Source organism: Podarcis liolepis, assembly GCF_965112155.1.
Source record: "Podarcis liolepis genome assembly, chromosome: 2".
In the NCBI taxonomy this organism is placed as follows: domain Eukaryota; kingdom Metazoa; phylum Chordata; class Lepidosauria; order Squamata; family Lacertidae; genus Podarcis; species Podarcis liolepis.
In genome coordinates this window covers 126693607-126711987 of record NC_139555.1, presented here as the reverse complement: position 1 = coordinate 126711987, position 18381 = coordinate 126693607, and the positions used below count along the sequence as shown (strand labels likewise).

Here is an 18381-nt window from a genome sequence, read left to right as displayed (position 1 = left end):
TCAGGGAGCCCGGGGAATCTGCCTCCTCGGCGCCTGAAACTGAGGCGAGGCTCAGATTTCGAAGGGCGGGAAGTTGGGAAAAGGCGGGAAAAGTCGTTGCCCTCAGAGTCGCAGAGGGAAAGAAGCAGCGGGGGGAGGGGCTCCTCCTCTCTCGCCCCTCAGAGACACGACGGGGACCCTCTTGGGAGGGGGGCAGAAAGGGGTCTCTCTCTCTCTCCCCCCCCTCACAACCCCCTTGCAGCGGGGGGAGGGGCTCCTCCTCTCTCGCCCCTCAGAGACACGATGGGGACCCTCTTGGGAGGGGGGCAGAAAGGGGTCTCTCTCTCTCCCCCCCCCCTCACAACCCCATTGCACTCCTCTCATGGCGGGAGGGGAGCCCACCCTCTCCCTGCCGGACCAAGGGGGTCTCTGGGCGCAGGAGAGCCTGGGGGGAGGAGGGGGGAGAGGAGAGGAAGCGCCCCTTCTCTCTCTCTCAGGCAGCCCCATGTCTCTCTCCCCCCCCCCCGAGGCTGGGTCCATCTCTGGGCTTCACAGAGGACCCCCCTGGGCTGGGGGGGGAGGGACCCCCCTTGGCTTCCCCGGCTCAGCCCCTCCCCCACTCTCCTGACCCACAGGGGGAGGGGCAGCCCTTCCCTCCTCCTCACTCATCCTCTTCCCTCCCAGCCTCCCTCTTTGCAGATTGAAAACCACCTCCTTCTCTCCCCGCAAACCCAGGTCCCCCCCAGATATGATGCCCCCCCCCGGCCGCCATCTCGCCCCCTGCTGTGGGGAGGAGGAAGGAGGGGGGCCAGGCCCCCATGGAGCCCCCGAGGCAGCGCCGTCCCGTCCTCTTCCCATCCCAACACAGGGAGGGGCTGCTCTGTGGACGTAGCTCTAGGGGCAAGCGCATCCCAAAAGGCGCCGGAAGTGTCGCTGCGAAATGCGCCGGAAGTTTCCAGGAAAGGGGAGGAGGGGCGTCAGTGGAGAACCCTCCCCCCAGCCCTTTCTATTGCAGACAAGGAAAGCGGACTAATCTGGAGCCAGAGAGGCGGAGGACCAAGAGGTAAAGAGGGAGAGAAGGGGGGAAATAGGGGGGGGGAGGACGAAGATACCCCCCCCAGAAAAGCGCCCTCCCTGGGGCCCGTCGACAGGGGCCCCGATCCAGGCCCCGACCCAGGGGGGGGGAAGGGGGGACCCAAGACCTGCAAGGTCTCCTGGGCAGCAGCAGCACCAGCACCGCCAGACTCCCCTTCCTCTTTCCTGGGGGGCCGAGAGAGGCTCAGCTGCCCTGGCGGGAAGGGGAAGGAGGAGCCCGAGCAGGGCTGGGGGTGGGGCTGAGGCCCCCCATTCTCCCTGGGGTCGCCTGGCTGGGGAAAGGGAGAGAGGGAGTCCAGGGAAGGGTTAATGGAAAAGGGGGAGGAGCCTCGACAGAGACCCCGCCCCTTCCAGCACATCTTATTCCCCAGTCTCCCTGCTGGCAGTCCCAGATCATCATTGCCATACAGGATTGTCCTGAATACCACCATTTGCTAGCCAAACCCAAAAGTCCCACTGAGATGATGATTGATAATATTGTCATTTATCCGTTTTAGACCCCTAAGTAGTAGCAATTGCAAGGACATTGTGCTGCTCTCCTCTGTACAGTTCCATCCCTATTTCAGACCTTGTGGCTGATTTAAATGTTTAGCTGCTGATAACATGGCAACGTTTAGCAGGTGATATTGGAGGTTTAGCTGGTAATAAACCACAAGTGATATTGTGAGTTTTGGTAATGATAACATTACGATCGTTATCTGCGAATAGCCCTGCAATATTTAGCAGGTGATATTGTGAGGTTTAGCTGGTAATAAACCACAAGTGATATTGTGAGGTTTGGTAATGATAACATTACAATCTTTATCTGCTAATAGCCCTGCAATATTTAGCAGGTGATATTGTGAGGTTTAGCTGCTACTAACATTACAGCGTTTAGCTGGTAAGTTATTGCAATGTTGAAAAGCAGGTGTTGCCTAGCCCTTGCACACACTCTGATTCATAATATATTGCCAGCTCAGTATTAGGAAACAGTTATCACGATGTAAACTTCAAGGCAGTCTTGGGCAATATACCAATATATCGCCCAGCTCTAATCATGACCTATATTTTTGACCCAGTGTACCATTGCTGATTTTACCAGTTTGTCCCCAGGAATCCCTGGGGTCATGGGGCATCTGGCTGGGTCCCTTTTGGGTGGGGAAACGGAGAGAGGGAGTCCATGGAAGGGTTAAAGGAAGGGGAGGAGCCTCGACAGAGACCCCTCCCCTTCCAGCACCCCTGACCCCCCTTCTCCCCCCTTCCCTGATGACACTACCAGGTTATCTGTATTCACTAGGACTCATCTCCATACTTTGGATTGTCCTGAATACCACCAATTATAGCCTAGCGCAAACCCAAAAGTTCTGCTAGGATGCATCTTGGCTTCCCTGCTGATGAAACTGAGTGTGTGATGATTGATAATATTTTCATTTATCCGTTTCAGACCCCTAAGTAGTAGCAGCTGCCAGGACATTCTCCTGTTCGCCTCTGTATAGTTCCATCCTTATTTCAGACATTGTGGTAGATTGCAATCAGGGTGGATTTGATATAAATCAAATTGATTTCAATCACGATTTACAATAAATCACTGGTCAGTATGATTCTATTTAAATAAAAAAATTCTCTTTTGGTTACACTATTAGAAATACATAGACAGATAATTATGAAATCATTCTGAGGTTTAATAGGTTTACTGTCTATATTTGGACAACAGTTCTCCTGTAATTTATTGGAAGGAGAAAAATAATAATTTCCTTAATAACAACTTAAACTATTTAACTAAAACAATAGTATTATAGCATGTTGGTAAACATATTTTTTTTATAAAAAACAACCAAGCAGACTGAGTTTTAGCACACATGAAAAACTCAGAACTTGTGGATTTCACCACCTCCACTTCTAGCCACCCCTTTGGATTGGCTTCTGCATCCAGGTGCCTATTCTGTGCAGTTAAGTGTTAGTGCGGTTGTTGGAACCCAGTGGGATTGGGAAGAGGTTGCCAGCCCTGAAGAGCCTTCAGCGCTTGCCTCAAGTCTGACTTGCACAATTATTGCACAAAGACCCCAAGATGTGTGGAGTATTCTGCTCACAAGCTTGCACTTTCATTTTTACTGCTTCACACTTAGCTACTTGTGCAGATCTCTTCCACTGCAAACCATCTGTTCATTGAACCTCTTGGAACTTAGAATTTAAGGGGTTGATTCTGTGTATATAAATCTGCAAAGGAACAATGGGATTAAGGTTTTCCCTCAACTCTGTATATTTATTTTATAACATTTTTCCTGTGAAGAAAAGGCATGTTATCTCTGCAGATACAGAAATTCACACTTTTGAGAATGGCAAAAACGAGCATCTGTGACAATATCTTCTCATTAGAAAAACTTCCCCAAATAATCTTACAGAATTACCCCACCTCCCGCAGAAGCCGCGCGCCCTTTAAAAAGCACGCCGCTCTTGGGGGCTTTTCCCTGAGGAGGGAGAAGGGACTGACTGGCTGCGTCAGTCCCTTCTCCCACCTCGTAAAAAAGCCCACAGGAGCCGTGCGCTCCTTAAAGGGTGTGCAGCTCCTGTGGGCTTTTGCGGGAGGTGGGGAATACTGTCAGGGCTGGCGGGGGAAGTCCGGGATCAAGGCTTGCTGCTGCCCTGCGGAGGCTTCGCAGGCTACCCCAGAAGCCAGAACAGCGAGAGAGAGCGCTGCGCAGTGCTCCCTCTAGCTGTTTTCGCTTCTGCCTTAGTGGCGCAAAGCCTCCGCAGGGCACCAGGGAGCTCTGCTCAGCGCTCCCTTTAAATAATATTTTTTTTTCTTGAATTCCCCCTCTAGAAACTAGGTGCGCCTTATGATCAGGTGCGCCTTATGGAGCGAAAAATACGGTAGGTAGGAGAAAATAACAGAGGCCAACCAGAGTATATGGAGAAGCAAAGCGGCTAGTAAGCCTGATCTTTTTTGCAACAGTGTCCCCCCCCCTCACCGCAACCAGGAGGGAGGTGTGCAAGGCCTTAAATAGTCTTTCGAAATTGCCCACCCAAGACCACCCCCCCCCCAAATATCATACGGAAGGAGACTGTCTACAGCAGGAATACATCACAGGAGGCGGTCAACAGCAGAAAACCTGTCCTCAAGGATACCTGTTAATGGTCACTAACTGCATTACCTGGGCAGCCTGGCCATTCTTTTGTGATGGCAAATACTTTAGTTCCTGAATCCAGGTCACAGGCCCACCCTGTTCATCCCTCCTTAAGACAGAATTTGTATTTTTTTTTTTTTTTTAATAAATTTTTTATTGGTTTTACAACGTTTTAAAAAGACAAACAAACAATAAAAATGACAAACAAACACGCATAGTTTCATACATATTTTCTTATAAACCTCTTTTCTTGGACTTCCCCATACCCCCCACTCTCTGCATCCCAATGTCCATACTTCAACTAGCAACTCCCAATTATTGCTTTCAAGTCTCTGTCAACTTAGTTCTTTTCTATCTTCTAACCATATATCCCTGTACCCCCTTGTTTCTGAAAACCACGACATTTTTAACATTCATTAAGTTTATAATAGTCCTTCAGATAACTTTTAAATTTTCTCCAGTCTTCTTCCACCGTCTCTTTTCGTTGGTCACGGATTCTGCCTGTCATCTCGGCCAATGTCATATAGTCCATCACTTTCATCTGCCATTCTTCCAGAGTGGGTAAATCTTGTGTCTTCCAATACTTTGCGATGAGTATTCTTGCCGCTGTTGTAGCATACATAAAAAAAGTTCTATCCTTCTTTGTCACCAATTGGCCGACAATGCCCAAAAGAAAGGCCTCTGGCTTTTTGGGAAAGGTACATTTAAGTACCTTTTTCATTTCATTATAGATCATTTCCCAGAAGGCCTTAATCTTCGGGCAAGTCCACCAAAGGTGATAAAAGGTACCTTCAGTCTCTTTACACTTCCAACATTTATTATCAGGCAAATGATAGATTTTTGCCAGCTTGACTGGGGTCATGTACCACCTATATACCATTTTCATAATGTTTTCCTTTAAGGCGTTACATGCCGTAAATTTGATACCGGTGTTCCATAACCATTCCCAGTCAGCTGACATGATGTTATGTCCAACATCCTGAGCCCACTTAATCATAGCAGATTTTACTATTTCATCCTGTGTGTTCCATTTCAACAGCAAGTTATACATTCTAGATAAAATCTTAGTATTGGGTTCTAACAGTTCAGTTTCTAATTTTGATTTTTCCACCTGGAAACCAATTTTCCTGTCCTGTTTAAAAAATTCCATTATTTGACGATATTGAAACCAGTTTCCAACTTTATACTTCAATTTCTCCTGACTTTGTAGTCTGAACTTGTCTCCATCCTGTTCTAAGATTTCCCAATACTTCGGCCATCCGGCCTCCGTATTGAGTCTCTTCACTGCTTTGGCCTCCACTGGCGACACCCATCTAGGGGTTTTATTTTCCAATAGATCTTTGTATCTTATCCAAACATTAATCAATGCTTTCCTAACAATGTGATTTTTAAAAGCGCTGTTTACTTTATCATACCAAAGATATGCATGCCAACCAAAAGCATTGTTAAAACCTTCCAGATCCAAGATATCAGTATTCTCGAGGAGCATCCATTCTTTCAGCCAGCAGAAAGCTGCTGCCTCGTAATACAATTTTAAGTCCGGCAGGGCAAAACCCCCTCTTTCTTTAGCATCTGTTAGTATTTTAAATTTAATTCTGGGCTTTTTGCCCTGCCAGACAAATTTCGAAATATCTTTCTGCCACCTCTTGAAACATTCCATCTTGTCGAGAATCTGCAAGGTCTGAAACAGAAAAAGCATTCTAGGCAATACATTCATTTTAATCACAGCGATTCGGCCTAGCATTGACAGTTTCAAATTTGACCATATTTCTAGATCTTTTTTAATTTCTGACCAACATTTTTCATAATTGTCCTTGTACAAATTCTGATTTTTAGGTGTTAAATAAACCCCTAGGTATTTCACCTTCTTTACCACAGTCAAACCTGTTTCCTCTTGAAATTTCTCCTTTTCCATATCTGTTAAATTTTTCCCTAAAACTTTAGTTTTTTGCTTGTTCAACTTAAATCCAGCTACCTGGCCAAACTGTTGTATTATTTCTAAAACCTTTTTTGTACTAGTGTTTGGCTCTTGCAAAGTCAATACCAGGTCATCTGCGAACGCTCTTAACTTGTAATGTTTAGCTCCGACCTGCACACCTTTAACCTGCTGGTCATTTCTTATCATGTTCAGCAACACCTCCAGAACTGAAATAAAAAGTAATGGGGAAATCGGGCACCCCTGTCGTGTTCCTTTTTCTATCTTAAGTTCCTCCGTCATAACATTATTTACAATCAGTTTAGCTTTTTGTTCAGAATATATTGCAGCCATACCATTCTCAAAACCCTGGCCTACCCCCATCCCATGAAGATTATTGGGCGGTAGTTCTTAAGTTGGGTCTTTTCAGTCTCTGACTTTGGTATGAGTGAAATATATGCCTCTTGCCACGATTCAGGGGCCCTTTTTCCCTCAAGGATCTCATTGCACACTTCTCTTAGTGGTTGAGTTAGCCATTCCTTCAACGATTTGTAGTATCTGGAAGTCAATCCATCTGGTCCCGGAGATTTGCCCAATTGCATGTTCTGAATAGCAGCCTCTATCTCTTGTTCTGAGATTCTCTGGTTCAAGTCCATCTTACTTTGATGAGAGATGTTTTGTAATCCATATTTTCCCAGGAATTTGTCTATATCTTCTTCATTTTGAGGGCCTTGAGTGTAAAGCTTTTTGAAATAACTTACGAAGCAGTTTCTAATTTCATTAGGTTTAGATATATTCTTTCCATCCACCTCCAGGCTTGTAACTGTATTTAGTTTCTGCCTTTTCTTCAATTGCCATGCCAAGAGTTTGCCACATTTATTTGCTGATTCAAAAGTCTTTTGCTTCATTTGCTTTATCTTCCATTCAATCTCTTGGTTCATCAATTCCATATATTGTGTTTGATATAACTTGATCTCTCTTAAGATGTCCTGAGATTTTGGTTTTATTCTTAATTTTCTCTCTCCTTCCTTTATCATTTCCAATAGCTTCTCTTTTTTCTCGTTTTGTTTTTTCCTCTTTATTGAATTTTGTTGAATCAAGAATCCTCTCATGACCGCTTTACTTGCATCCCAGATCACTCTTTTCTCCACGTCGGTCCTCATATTTATTTCGAAATAATCTTTTAAAGTCTTTTGGGCCTTCATAAGAATCTCCTTGTCCCGAAAGAGGGTGTCATTCATTCTCCATCTGAATTGACCAGTTGTTGTCAGTTTCATCTCCATCTTCACGGCGTTATGGTCGGAGCAAGTTTTTGGGCAGATTTCCACTTTCTTAATCTTTGGAGCCATTCCACTAGTAACCCAAATTTGATCAATTCTGGTCCAGGTCGTCATTGCTTGGGAGAAGAAGGTTCCCTCTCTCTCCAGAGGGTTCCTTGTTCTCCATATGTCTATCAAGTCCATATTTTCTGTCATTTCAAAAAAAGTCTTAGGGAGTCTCCCTTCTTTACTGACTGTTAGTCTTTGTGCCTTGTCCATATTGGTGGAGACCACACCATTCATGTCTCCCATGATTATCATATTGTAATCCAAATAGTCAGAAAGAGTTTCATGAAGTCTCTTAAAGAAGTCAGATTTGCCTTCATTTGGCGCATAAATTCCAACCACTAAAAATTTTTCTCCTTGAATTTGTATTTCCACTGCCAGATATCTCCCTTGTTCATCCTTAAATATCATTTTTGGAGCCCATTTTTCCTTAACATATATTACAACTCCTCTCTTCTTGACTTTGTCTGATGAGATAAATTCTTGTCCTAGCCTTTTATTTATAAGTAGTCTCCTGTGGGCTCTGGTTATGTGGGTTTCTTGTAGACATATCAAGTCCAATTGTTCTCTATTCAGTATGTGAAATACTTGTCTTCTCCTCAAAGGGACGTTGAGTCCATTACAATTCCAACTAAGGAATTGCAGAGCCATCTTGTTATTTTTCTAAGGCTCCTCCAACAGCTCCAAGTTGTTGCTCTTCTTCTGATGGTGGTGGTTTTTGTCCAGTCGAGAGATTCAGGATCTCCAGTGCTCTCCTCTGTTCTCCAAGTACGTCCACAATCCCCTTCTGTAGCTCCTCCTGATATCTTGCCAAAAATTTTTCTTTATCTTGAATTGTCTTTATTTTTACCTTCTTTAACTTGTAGTCAAATGACAGTCCTTGTGGGAACTCCCACCTGAAACGGATAGAATTTTTCTTTAGCAGAAGAGCTAAGTCCTTGTAGAAGTTTCTTAAATCCAAAATATGTTTTGGGATGTCTTTAAAGAACTGTGCAGTTGAATTTCCAACTTGCAAGGCCTTTTCAAAGTGTAGTCTTAATATTTTGTCTCTTTCCTCCTTGGATCTGAATGTGATCAAACAGTCTCTCGGGGTCTTTCTGTCTTGCTTTTTTCCCAATCTAAAAGCAGTCGTAATTTTGAATTCGTCTTCCTCAAGGTCCCAGCAGTCCACAAACTCCCGTGTCAGATATTCCACAAGGTTGTCTCTTTCGTTCTCCGGAATCAGTCTTAATTTTAAGTTTCTCTCTTTCCTCTGTAAGTCCCACAAGGCCAAAGTTGAGTCATGCTCATAGACCTTCTTGGCAATCGGCTCTAATTTCTCCTGTGTCTCTCCCGCCGTAGCCTTGGCATCTTCCGCAATTTGACGCGTAGTGGCATTTTCCTCCACCAGTTTATTTATAGATTCTGTATTCTGGTTTAATCTTACTGAAATTTCTGCTAATTTTAGTGTGTTCTCTGAGGTCTGTTTTGTTAAAGACTCCAAAGTTTGGTTGATCTTAAGCAGCGCATCTGTCACAGCTTCCATAGAGGCGGCTGTCCCTTTATCTTGTCCTGTTGTTCCTGCTGCTCCAGTTGTTGGGCCTGAAATTGATCCTCTTTTCTTTGCCTGTTGTTGCTGCAGCTGTTGTTGTTGCTGATGGTGCTTGGTTTTAGCTCTTGTGACTATCTCTTCTTGTGAGCCACTCATGTCAAGGTCACTTCCCACGGGAATTTTCTCCCTTGGAAAGTTCCACTGTCAAGCTGTGGCAAACTCTACTTTATCCTCTAGAGGGAGCAAATCAAAATGGCCATAGAACAATGTTCCAAGTACAAAAAACAGGGGAGATTGTCCAGAATACCAAACAAGAGCTTAACACAGTCCAAATCAATGTTGCTAGAAAGCTTGTAGCTTTAAGCTGCCACAGTTATCCAGTTTGTATTATTTCTTCTTATACTGCAGAGTAGCCAGACACTGTGGGAACTTTGTATCAAGATATCACTCTACAGGGAAAAGTCAGTTCAGTGTGCTAAGAAAAAAAAAGGCAGACCGTTTCATGCTTTCAGATGGGTTAGACGGCAGAGATTTTTAACTTCCAATAGATCATGCAATTATTAGTCCAATTCACCTCCCCTCTGCCCTGCTAGCTAGAGGGGAGATCAAAGGTCCAAATGTCCGGTTTAGCTGATTAAAGAGCTGGTTTAAACGGATGCAAGTTTAGAGCTCCGTTGCTTTCACTTTCATGCAGTCGGGGGGAGGCAGACTTCCTTTGTTTAGATCTCCCCCGTTTTTAGTTCAAATTTTAAAATTTAGAGGGTCCCAGTTGTTTTTCAAGTCTTACTCACGGGAATTCAGTCCGAATTTTCTTTTCAGGAAGGAATCGGCGCTCTCCGCTAATGGCGACGCGGCTTCACTTCGCAGGCTGGGTAGCGACTCTCAGCACCGCGCTCGCTCCCGGTGTCGCTTTCACGGTACCGGGGGGCGCAAAGGTGCCCACCGAGTCTCCTTGTTCTCAGGCTTCAGCGCCTGGGATTTTAGGGGTCCCCCGCTTGCCGTAGCAGGTAAGACCCGAACTTGCGAAGCAGTCCTTCCCCGGAGCTCGGGGCTAGGACCGCCATTAAGCGCTGGCACCGACCGGAAGTCCTTAAGACAGAATTTGTAAGCACAAAGACAATGAGAAGGCTTCCATTTGCCTCCTTTACCGCAGAGGAATATTTGAGTACGTTTCTGAGCACAATTCAAAGTGTTGGTGCTGACCTTTCAAGCCCTAAACGGCCTCAGTCCTGTATACCTGAAGGAGCATCTCCACCCCCATCGTTCTGCCCGGACACTGAGGTCCAGCTCCAAGGGCCTTCTGGCGGTTCCCTCCCTGCGAGAAGTGAGGTTACAGGGGACCAGACCATTGCCCTGTGGAACGCCCTCCCATCAGATGTCAAGGCAGCCCAGTTTAGGGAAGTTCTTAATATTTAATGCTTTACTGTTTTTAACACTTGATTGGGAGCCACCCAGAGTGATTGGGGAAACGCCGCCAGATGGGCAGGGTATAAATAATAAATTATATCATTATTATTATTATTATTATTATTATTATTATTTATAGGTCTGTGGTGCTCAATGTTTAGGTATAGTAAATATTAGGATTTAATTAGAACTTGTGTGTTATAGCGGGGATATGTTATAAGATAGTCTCAGTGTATTTTAGAAAGGGAGTTATGTAAAGGGTTTTTCATGTTGGTAGGCCCACCACCTGCCTCCTCGATCCGTGCCCGTCTTGGCTGATTAGGGAGTGTCCAGATGTTGTGCGGACCCCCCTGGTTGAAATTATCAATTTGTCCCTTGACACGGGGACATTCCCAGGGGAACTGAAGGAAGCAGTGGTGCGTCCACTCTTAAAGAAAACTTCATTAGATCCCTTAGACCTATCCAATTACCGCCCAGTTTCAAATCTTCCATACCTGGGTAAGGTAATTGAGAGAGCGGTTGCTGAACAGCTTGGTAGGTTTCTGGAGAAAACATCGGCATTAGATCCATTTCAGTCCGGTTTCCGTCCTGGTTTTGGGACAGAGACGGCTCTGGTTGCCCTAACAGATGATCTCCATAGACAACTGGATCGAGGCGGGTCAGGACTGCTGATCCTTTTAGATTAGTCAGCAGCCTTTGACATGGTCGATCATGATCTTCTGGACAACCGCCTCGCAGACGTGGGGATACAGGGCATAGCCCGTAACTGGTTGTGCTCTTTTATCTCTGGTCGGGGACAGAGGGTGGCACTAGGGAGGGAAATGTCGTCGCGCCACTCCTTGGTATGTGGAGTGCCGCAGGGCACAATTCTCTCCCCGATGCTTTTAAACATCTTTATGCGCCCCCTTGCCCAGATTATCCGGAGCTTTGGGCTGGGCTGTCACCAATATGCTGATGACACTCAGCTCTATCTGCTGATGGATGGCCACACCGACTCGACCCTGAACACACTGACCAGATGCTTGGAAGCTGTGGCTAGATGGTTTTGTGGGAGCCGATTGAAACTAAATCCTTCAAAGACAGAGGTCCTATGGCTGGGACGGGATGGCATGGGGATGAGGGACCAACTCCCTTCTCTTGCGGGGGCCCAATTAGTGCCATTGCCTTCTGTTAAGAGTTTGGGTGTAATCCTTGATGCCTCCCTTTCCATGGAGGTGCAGGTTACAGCAACAGCCAAGGCGACATTTTTCCACCTTCGCCGCATCAAGCAGTTGGTCCCTTACCTTTCCCACCCCGACTTGGCCACAGTGATCCATGCAACAGTCATCTCCAGGCTTGACTACTGTAATTCGCTCTAGGCGGGGCTGCCCTTGAAGCTGTCCCAGAAACTCCAGCGGGTGCAGAATGCTGCAGCGAGGCTCCTCACGGGGTCTCTGCCATGGGAGCATATTCACCCAGTGCTTTTCAAGCTGCACTGGCTCCCGGTGGAGTACAGGGTCAGGTTCAAGGTGCTGCTTTTGACCTTTATAGCCCTTCACGGCCTAGGACCCTCGTACCTACGGGACCGCCTCTCCCGGTATGCCCCACGGAGAACCTCAAGGTCCATAAATAGCAACACCTAGAGGTCCCAGGCCCTAAGGAAGTTAGATTGGCTTCAACCAGAGCCAGGGCCTTTTCAACTCTGGCTCCGGCCTGGTGGAATGCTCTGCCTCATGAGACCAGGGCCCTGCAGGATCTGATCTCTTTCCGCACGGCCTGCAAGACAGAGTTGTTCCGCCTGGCCTTTGGCTTGGAGCCAATTTGATTCCCTCCCTCTCTCTCTCTCTCTCTCTCTCTCTCTCTCTTTTTCTTTTCCTTCTCCTGCGATGAGGCTACATTTTAATATTTTAATGTTCCATTATTTTAATGTTGTATTTTATTTTTGTTTTTAAGTTGTAATCATTCATCTTGTTTTTATTATTGTTTGTAAGCTGCTCTGAGCCCGGCCTTGGCTGGGGAGGGCGGGGTATAAATATATATATATATATAAATAAATAAATAAATAAATAAATGTTTGATCCGTGTTTCTGTGTAAATACTGTGCGTCAGACTGAGAATGTCATCAGGAAGGTCTAGGAAAGGGTGCACCTGCTTCTGAGCATCAGAAATGAGCATGGAAAGAGTTAATATCATAAACTTACCGGAATCGGCCCCCACCCTTTGTAACAAGCAGCTGTAGTTCTTTTGGGATTTAATATCAGCTCATGAAAAGTTGGGCACATGACCCAGAAAGCTGCCTGGCTCCCTCCGTCTGAAGGCGGAGATATGTACCACACGCCATAGTCGAATTCGGCTGGACTTGCCATGGGAACGCAGAAGGGGCAAGCAAGGAAGGGGGAGACAGCCAAAGAAACCTGCTCTCCCACAAGTGCCCCCCCCTGCCAATTCCGTAACATTAGCAAAGCCCAAGTTCAAACACCACCCCTATTTAAAAGAGGCCCCCGTAATTTCGACACTGGACTGCCCTTTACGGTTGCCGTAAGTTACTCTTCCAAGTCCCAAATGCGCGCAGCAACTCCGGTCTATTTTGCAGGGCTGTTGTAACAGGGACCCCCTACGCCACTGTCCAGGGCAGCCCAAAGTGACGTATAACCAATTGTTGTTGTTGTTGTTTTCCGCAGTGAGACTCCAAGGTCTTCTGTGTCATGTTTCCTGTGCAGTGGACGCTCAGGTTGTGAACGTGATCCGTGTGGGAGGCTCATTCACAACCTACAGCGCTGTGTCTGCACATGTGTGGGTTGCGATTTGGTGATTCTGCACACGCAGAAAGCGTGATTTAGTGGTTCTGCACATGTGCGAGCGCTGAAACCCGGAAATAACCCGCAAGCCGAAAACACACAACTCGATGCATCTGTAACCCGAGGTATCACTATTTTGGAAGGCAGTGAGAAGGCTGTCCTCAGGGCCTGCTCCACCGTCAGGGAGACTGAGGCAGCCCCCTCAGGCAGAAGGTGCAGGGAGGGGCAAGGAGGGGACGGAGCTGAGTCCTATTTGGCCAGCCCTGATTTAACCCTCTATCCCAGGCATACGCAACCTAAGGCCCATAGGCAGGAAGTTTGGAAAAACTTTAAAAAGTATAAGAACTCACATTAGGTAGTCAAAAAATAGTAATTGAAACAAAATGCTTAAAAAAAATAAGATAATTAACATTTAGCTCCTGTTACACATTATATCCACATAAGTCAATAGAAAAAGCATAAAGAGATGATGTTCAAGATGTGCCCTTTGGGAAATTATAAATCCTATTATTATTATTATTATTATTATTATTATTATTATTATTATTATTATTACATTCAGGTGGACACACCACTGATTTCATCTCCTTTCTTTTCTTTCCCACAATCAGTGTTATTCACCTTTAATACTCACCTATTTCAGTGTCACACATATTTTTATCTTGTGATCTTCAGTTGAAGAGAGGTATACAAATTTAATAAATAAATCCCAGTTGGAGCAGAGCTAGAATATCCAGAAGCCCTTGGCCACCCAGGGCAAAGGAGGAAGAACAGTGAGAGAGGCCTGGACATGGAATCTCCGCTAAGATAAGCCAGTGTCAGGAGGCAGGTGCGAGACCCGGTGGCATATAATTATTATAAATCATAACTGGCGTGGGTGTCTCAATCTGGCCTTCCCAGCAGTCAGGCTCCAGCTGTTTTCCTTCTGCATCTCCAGTTCTCTCCATTCAAGAATGCAAGGCTGAGAGATGGAGGTCCAACCCCAAGAATATTCTCCAACTGAGCGCTCCTTCAACCGACCACAAGCACCAAGCCTTGTCACTAGACTTATATATGGGTCTCCCAAAATGGTCAGTATGGACGTCTTGAGGCCAAAGGGACTGTGCAGGTGATGAATAAAGATCTAGAGGTCGAAGGGGACAAAATGTGTCCCAAGGGGTGTAGGATTATAGTGCAGAGAATGAAGAACTTCATGATGAACTTAGGACCCTGATGAATAGTGGGCAGGTTCATGGAACATAGAGCAGCTCCCTTTCCTGTGAGAAACCACTTTTTATAAAACGTAAACCCCCACAGTTCAACCGTATTCTAAGATAATCCTGCTTCATTAACAATAATTAAGGGTTATAAAAGGCTGATGATGCATGACCATTATTTTAAATTATTTCATTTGCCTTTCCTAAACATTTGGAACATGTGGAGGACAGGAGAGATTGTACAAGAAATTAAAATAAGAGCAGGTGTTAATTGATGTGTGTAATATTCCTTTGTTCTCTTCCTAGAAAACAAATAGGATTTTCTCCCCACCCCATTGAAAGAAGACAATGGAGAAGGCAATCAGAATTCTGGTGGGCCATGTCCAATAACAAAGAAACCATTTAAATACATGGAGTGTGAAAACAGACAACATAAACTATTTGAAAGCATGGAGTGTGGAAGGAGCTTCACTGACAATGGAAACCTTAAAAAACATCAGTGGTCTCACTCAGGGGAGAAACCATTTACTTGCATGGAGTGTGGAAAGAACTTCACTACTAGCGGAAGCCTTAGAATTCATCTACGGACTCACACAGGGGAGAAACCATTTAAATGCATGGAGTGTGGAAAGAGCTACAGTCAGAGTGGACAACTTAGAATTCATCAACGAACTCACACAGGGGAGAAACCATTTAAATGTATGGAGTGTGGAAAGAGCTACAGTCAGAGTGGAAAACTTAGAATTCATCAACGGACTCACACAGGGGAGAAACCATTTAAATGCATGGAATGTGGAATGAGCTTCAGTAAGAGTGGACACCTTAGAAGACATCAACGGACTCACACAGGGGAGAAACCATTTAAATGTATGGAGTGTGGAAAGAGCTTGACTACTAGTGGAAGCTTCAGAATTCATCTACGGACTCATACGGGGGAGAAACCATTTAATTGCATGGAGTGTGGAAAGAGCTTCACTACTAGCGGAAGCCTTAGAATTCATCTACGGACTCACACGGGGGAGAAACCATTTAATTGCATGGAATGTGGAAAGAGCTTCACAGAGAGTGGAAAACTTAGAAGTCATCAATGGACGCACACAGGGGAGAAACCATTTAAATGTATGGAGTGTGGAAAGAGCTACAGTCAGAGTGGACAACTTAGAATTCATCTACGGACTCACACGGGGGAGAAAACATTTAATTGCATGGAGTGTGGAAAGAGCTTCACTACTAGCGGAAGCCTTAGAATTCATCAACGGACTCACACAGGGGAGAAACCATTTAATTGCATGGAGTGTGGAAAGAGCTTCACTACTAGCGGAAGCCTTAGAATTCATCTACGGACTCACACGGGGGAGAAACCATTTAATTGCATGGAATGTGGAAAGAGCTTCACAGAGAGTGGAAAACTTAGAAGTCATCAATGGACGCACACAGGGGAGAAACCATTTAAATGTATGGAGTGTGGAAAGAGCTACAGTCAGAGTGGACAACTTAGAATTCATCTACGGACTCACACGGGGGAGAAAACATTTAATTGCATGGAGTGTGGAAAGAGCTTCACTACTAGCGGAAGCCTTAGAATTCATCAACGGACTCACACAGGGGAGAAACCATTTAAATGCATGGAGTGTGGAAAGAGCTACAGTCAGAGTGGAAAACTTAGACTTCATCAACGGACTCACACAGGGGAGAAATCATTTAAATGTATGGAGTGTGGAAAGAGCTTCAGTCAAAGTGGACATCTTAGAATTCATCAACGAACTCACACAGGGGAGAAACCATTTAAATGCATGGAGTGTGGAAAGAGCTTCAGTCAAAGTGCACACCTTAGAATTCATCAACGGACTCACACAGGGGAGAAACCATTTAAATGCATGGAATGTGGAATGAGCTTCACTGAGAGTGGATCACTTAGAAACCATCAACGGACTCACACAGGGGAGAAACCGTTTCAATGCATGGAGTGCGGAAGGAGCTTCAGTAAGAGTGGACACCTTAGAATTCATCAACGGACTCACACAGGGGAGAAACCATTTAAATGTATGGAGTGTGGAAAGAACTTCAGTCAGAGTGGACATCTTAGAATTCATCAACGGAGTCACACAGGGGAGAAATCATTTAAATGCATGGAATGTGGAAAGAGCTTCATTCAGAGTGGAAAACTTAGACTTCATCAACGGAGTCACATGGGGGAGAAATCATTTAAATGCATGGAGTGTGGAAAGAGTTTCAGTACAAATGGAGTTCTTACAAAACATCAACAAACTCATACAGGGGAGCAACAATATAAGTCCTAGGGAAGTGGACCGAGATTCAGTTGTAGTGGAAGTCTTACAAACCATCAAAAGACTTCGAGGGGTAAGAACCGTAATAGTGGAAACACCTTCAGGCCATCAATTAACTCAAAGAAGAGAAAGGATTTAGACAGAAGGAGTGTTCATCCTGCTTTGGTTATTATGCAACACTTTTTAGAGTGTAGGACCTGTTTCTCTCCAAGTTGACACTTTTTTTTTAATAGCTTTTATTTTGCTTAAACAGGTACATATAAACAGCCAAAAATTACAAAAGAAAATTCCTTAATACTAATGGGAAAAAACCTACAAAAACACAAAAAATATTGAAGTACATGACACAGAACATAAGCAACTATGGGAGAGATAAAAGAAAAGAAAAAAGAAAAATAGAAAAAGAAAAAGGAAGATGAGCCAAAGCAGGAAAGCTCATCTATTGTACACTTCCGTCAAACTCAACAGATCATTATTCTTATCAATTAACTTTATCTGCATTCCAAAGGAATCCCTCATCTTGGTATCAGGGAACATTTCTCTATGCGGTATCATTCTAAACATAGCCAGATCTTTCTTGCTGAGCCCTTGTCCCCTAAATAATTATTTAAACATTCCCATTCTTCTTTCACCAATTTTTTTAGGTTTATCTCTTATTGCATCTGTCAGCTTTGCGAGCTCCAAGCACTCGCACAATTTGACTACCCATTCCTCTTTAGTGGGTATATTTTTATCTTTCCAGTGTTTTGCCACTATAACCCTTGCTGCTGACTTTGCATACATAAATAGCCTAGTTTGTTTTTGGGAATATTATCTGAAACCATTCCTAGTAAAAATTCTTCCGGTTTCTTGCTAAATGTAGTTTTTATCAATCTCTTTATCTCTTCATAAATCATGTTCCAAAATCTTTGTATTTCTAGACAGGACCACCACATATGGTAGTATATTCCTATCTGTTCCTTACATCGCCAGCACTTATTATTTGATTTATTTATTTTTGCAAGTTTTACAGGGGTCACGTACCACCTATAGTACATTTTCATAAGATTTTCCCTTATAAGGAGACAAGCCGTGAATTTTATATTTTTAGTCCATAATTTGTTCCAAATATTGGGTTTGATCGTATGTCCCAGGTCCCTCTCCTATTTTACTGTAATTTCTTTGATATCTTCCTCCTTTCTTTGCCAATTCAAAAGTAGTTTGTACATTTTAGAAAGTGTCTTTTGATTATTATATAAAACATCCTTCTCTAGATAGGATTTTTTTTGTCAAATCCTTTGGTTCTTTTATCCTTTTCAAGGGCGGCTTTTAATTGATAATACTCCAGCCAGGTTATTCCCTTCTGTTTCAATTCGCCTAGGTCCTTTATTTTCGGATCACTACTTGTTTCCTCTACTAAATCCTTATATGTTAGCTAATCGCTGTTCATATTCAGCCTGTGGACCGAAACAGATTCCATTGGTGACAGCCACCATGGTGTTTTGGTTACTACTGATTTTTTACTCCTCTCCCATACTTCATATAATGCCCTTCTCACAATATGATTTTAAAATCCTTTGTGAGATTTAACCTTGTTATAGCCTATGTAGCCATGCCACCCGTACACAATATCCCATCCCTCCAGATCTAGGACTTCCATGTTTTTAATTAATATCCATTCCTTAATCCATGTCCAGCACACTGCCTCAAAGTACAGTTTAAGGTCAGGGACCGCGAAGCCTCCTTTTTCCTTCAAATCTGTTAGTAGCTTAAATTTTATGCGTG

At 44.4% G+C, this 18381-nt stretch overlaps 2 protein-coding genes across 6 annotated transcripts in view; one reads left to right on the top strand and one right to left on the bottom strand.

The window, feature by feature from the left end:
• The window catches only part of LOC310701436 (uncharacterized protein), an 80136-nt gene that overhangs the window by 27658 nt on the left and 34097 nt on the right, over positions 1-18381 (bottom strand). The gene's annotated exons all lie outside the window — the stretch shown is intronic.
• LOC310701390 (uncharacterized protein) lies at positions 918-17027 on the top strand. 3 transcript variants are annotated; one of them, XM_083492180.1, is made up of 3 exons: positions 918-1042; positions 13056-13258; positions 14636-17027. In XM_083492180.1, the coding sequence occupies exon 3, from the start codon at positions 14740-14742 to the stop codon at positions 16627-16629; it is 1890 nt and encodes a 629-aa protein (XP_083348306.1). In that variant the 5' UTR covers positions 918-1042; positions 13056-13258; positions 14636-14739; the 3' UTR covers positions 16630-17027. The 3 variants fall into 3 exon arrangements, with proteins under 3 accessions (XP_083348306.1, XP_083348304.1, XP_083348305.1); XM_083492178.1 differs by lacking the exon at positions 13056-13258 and having other exon boundaries at positions 924-1042; XM_083492179.1 differs by lacking the exons at positions 918-1042; positions 13056-13258 and adding an exon at positions 13525-13962.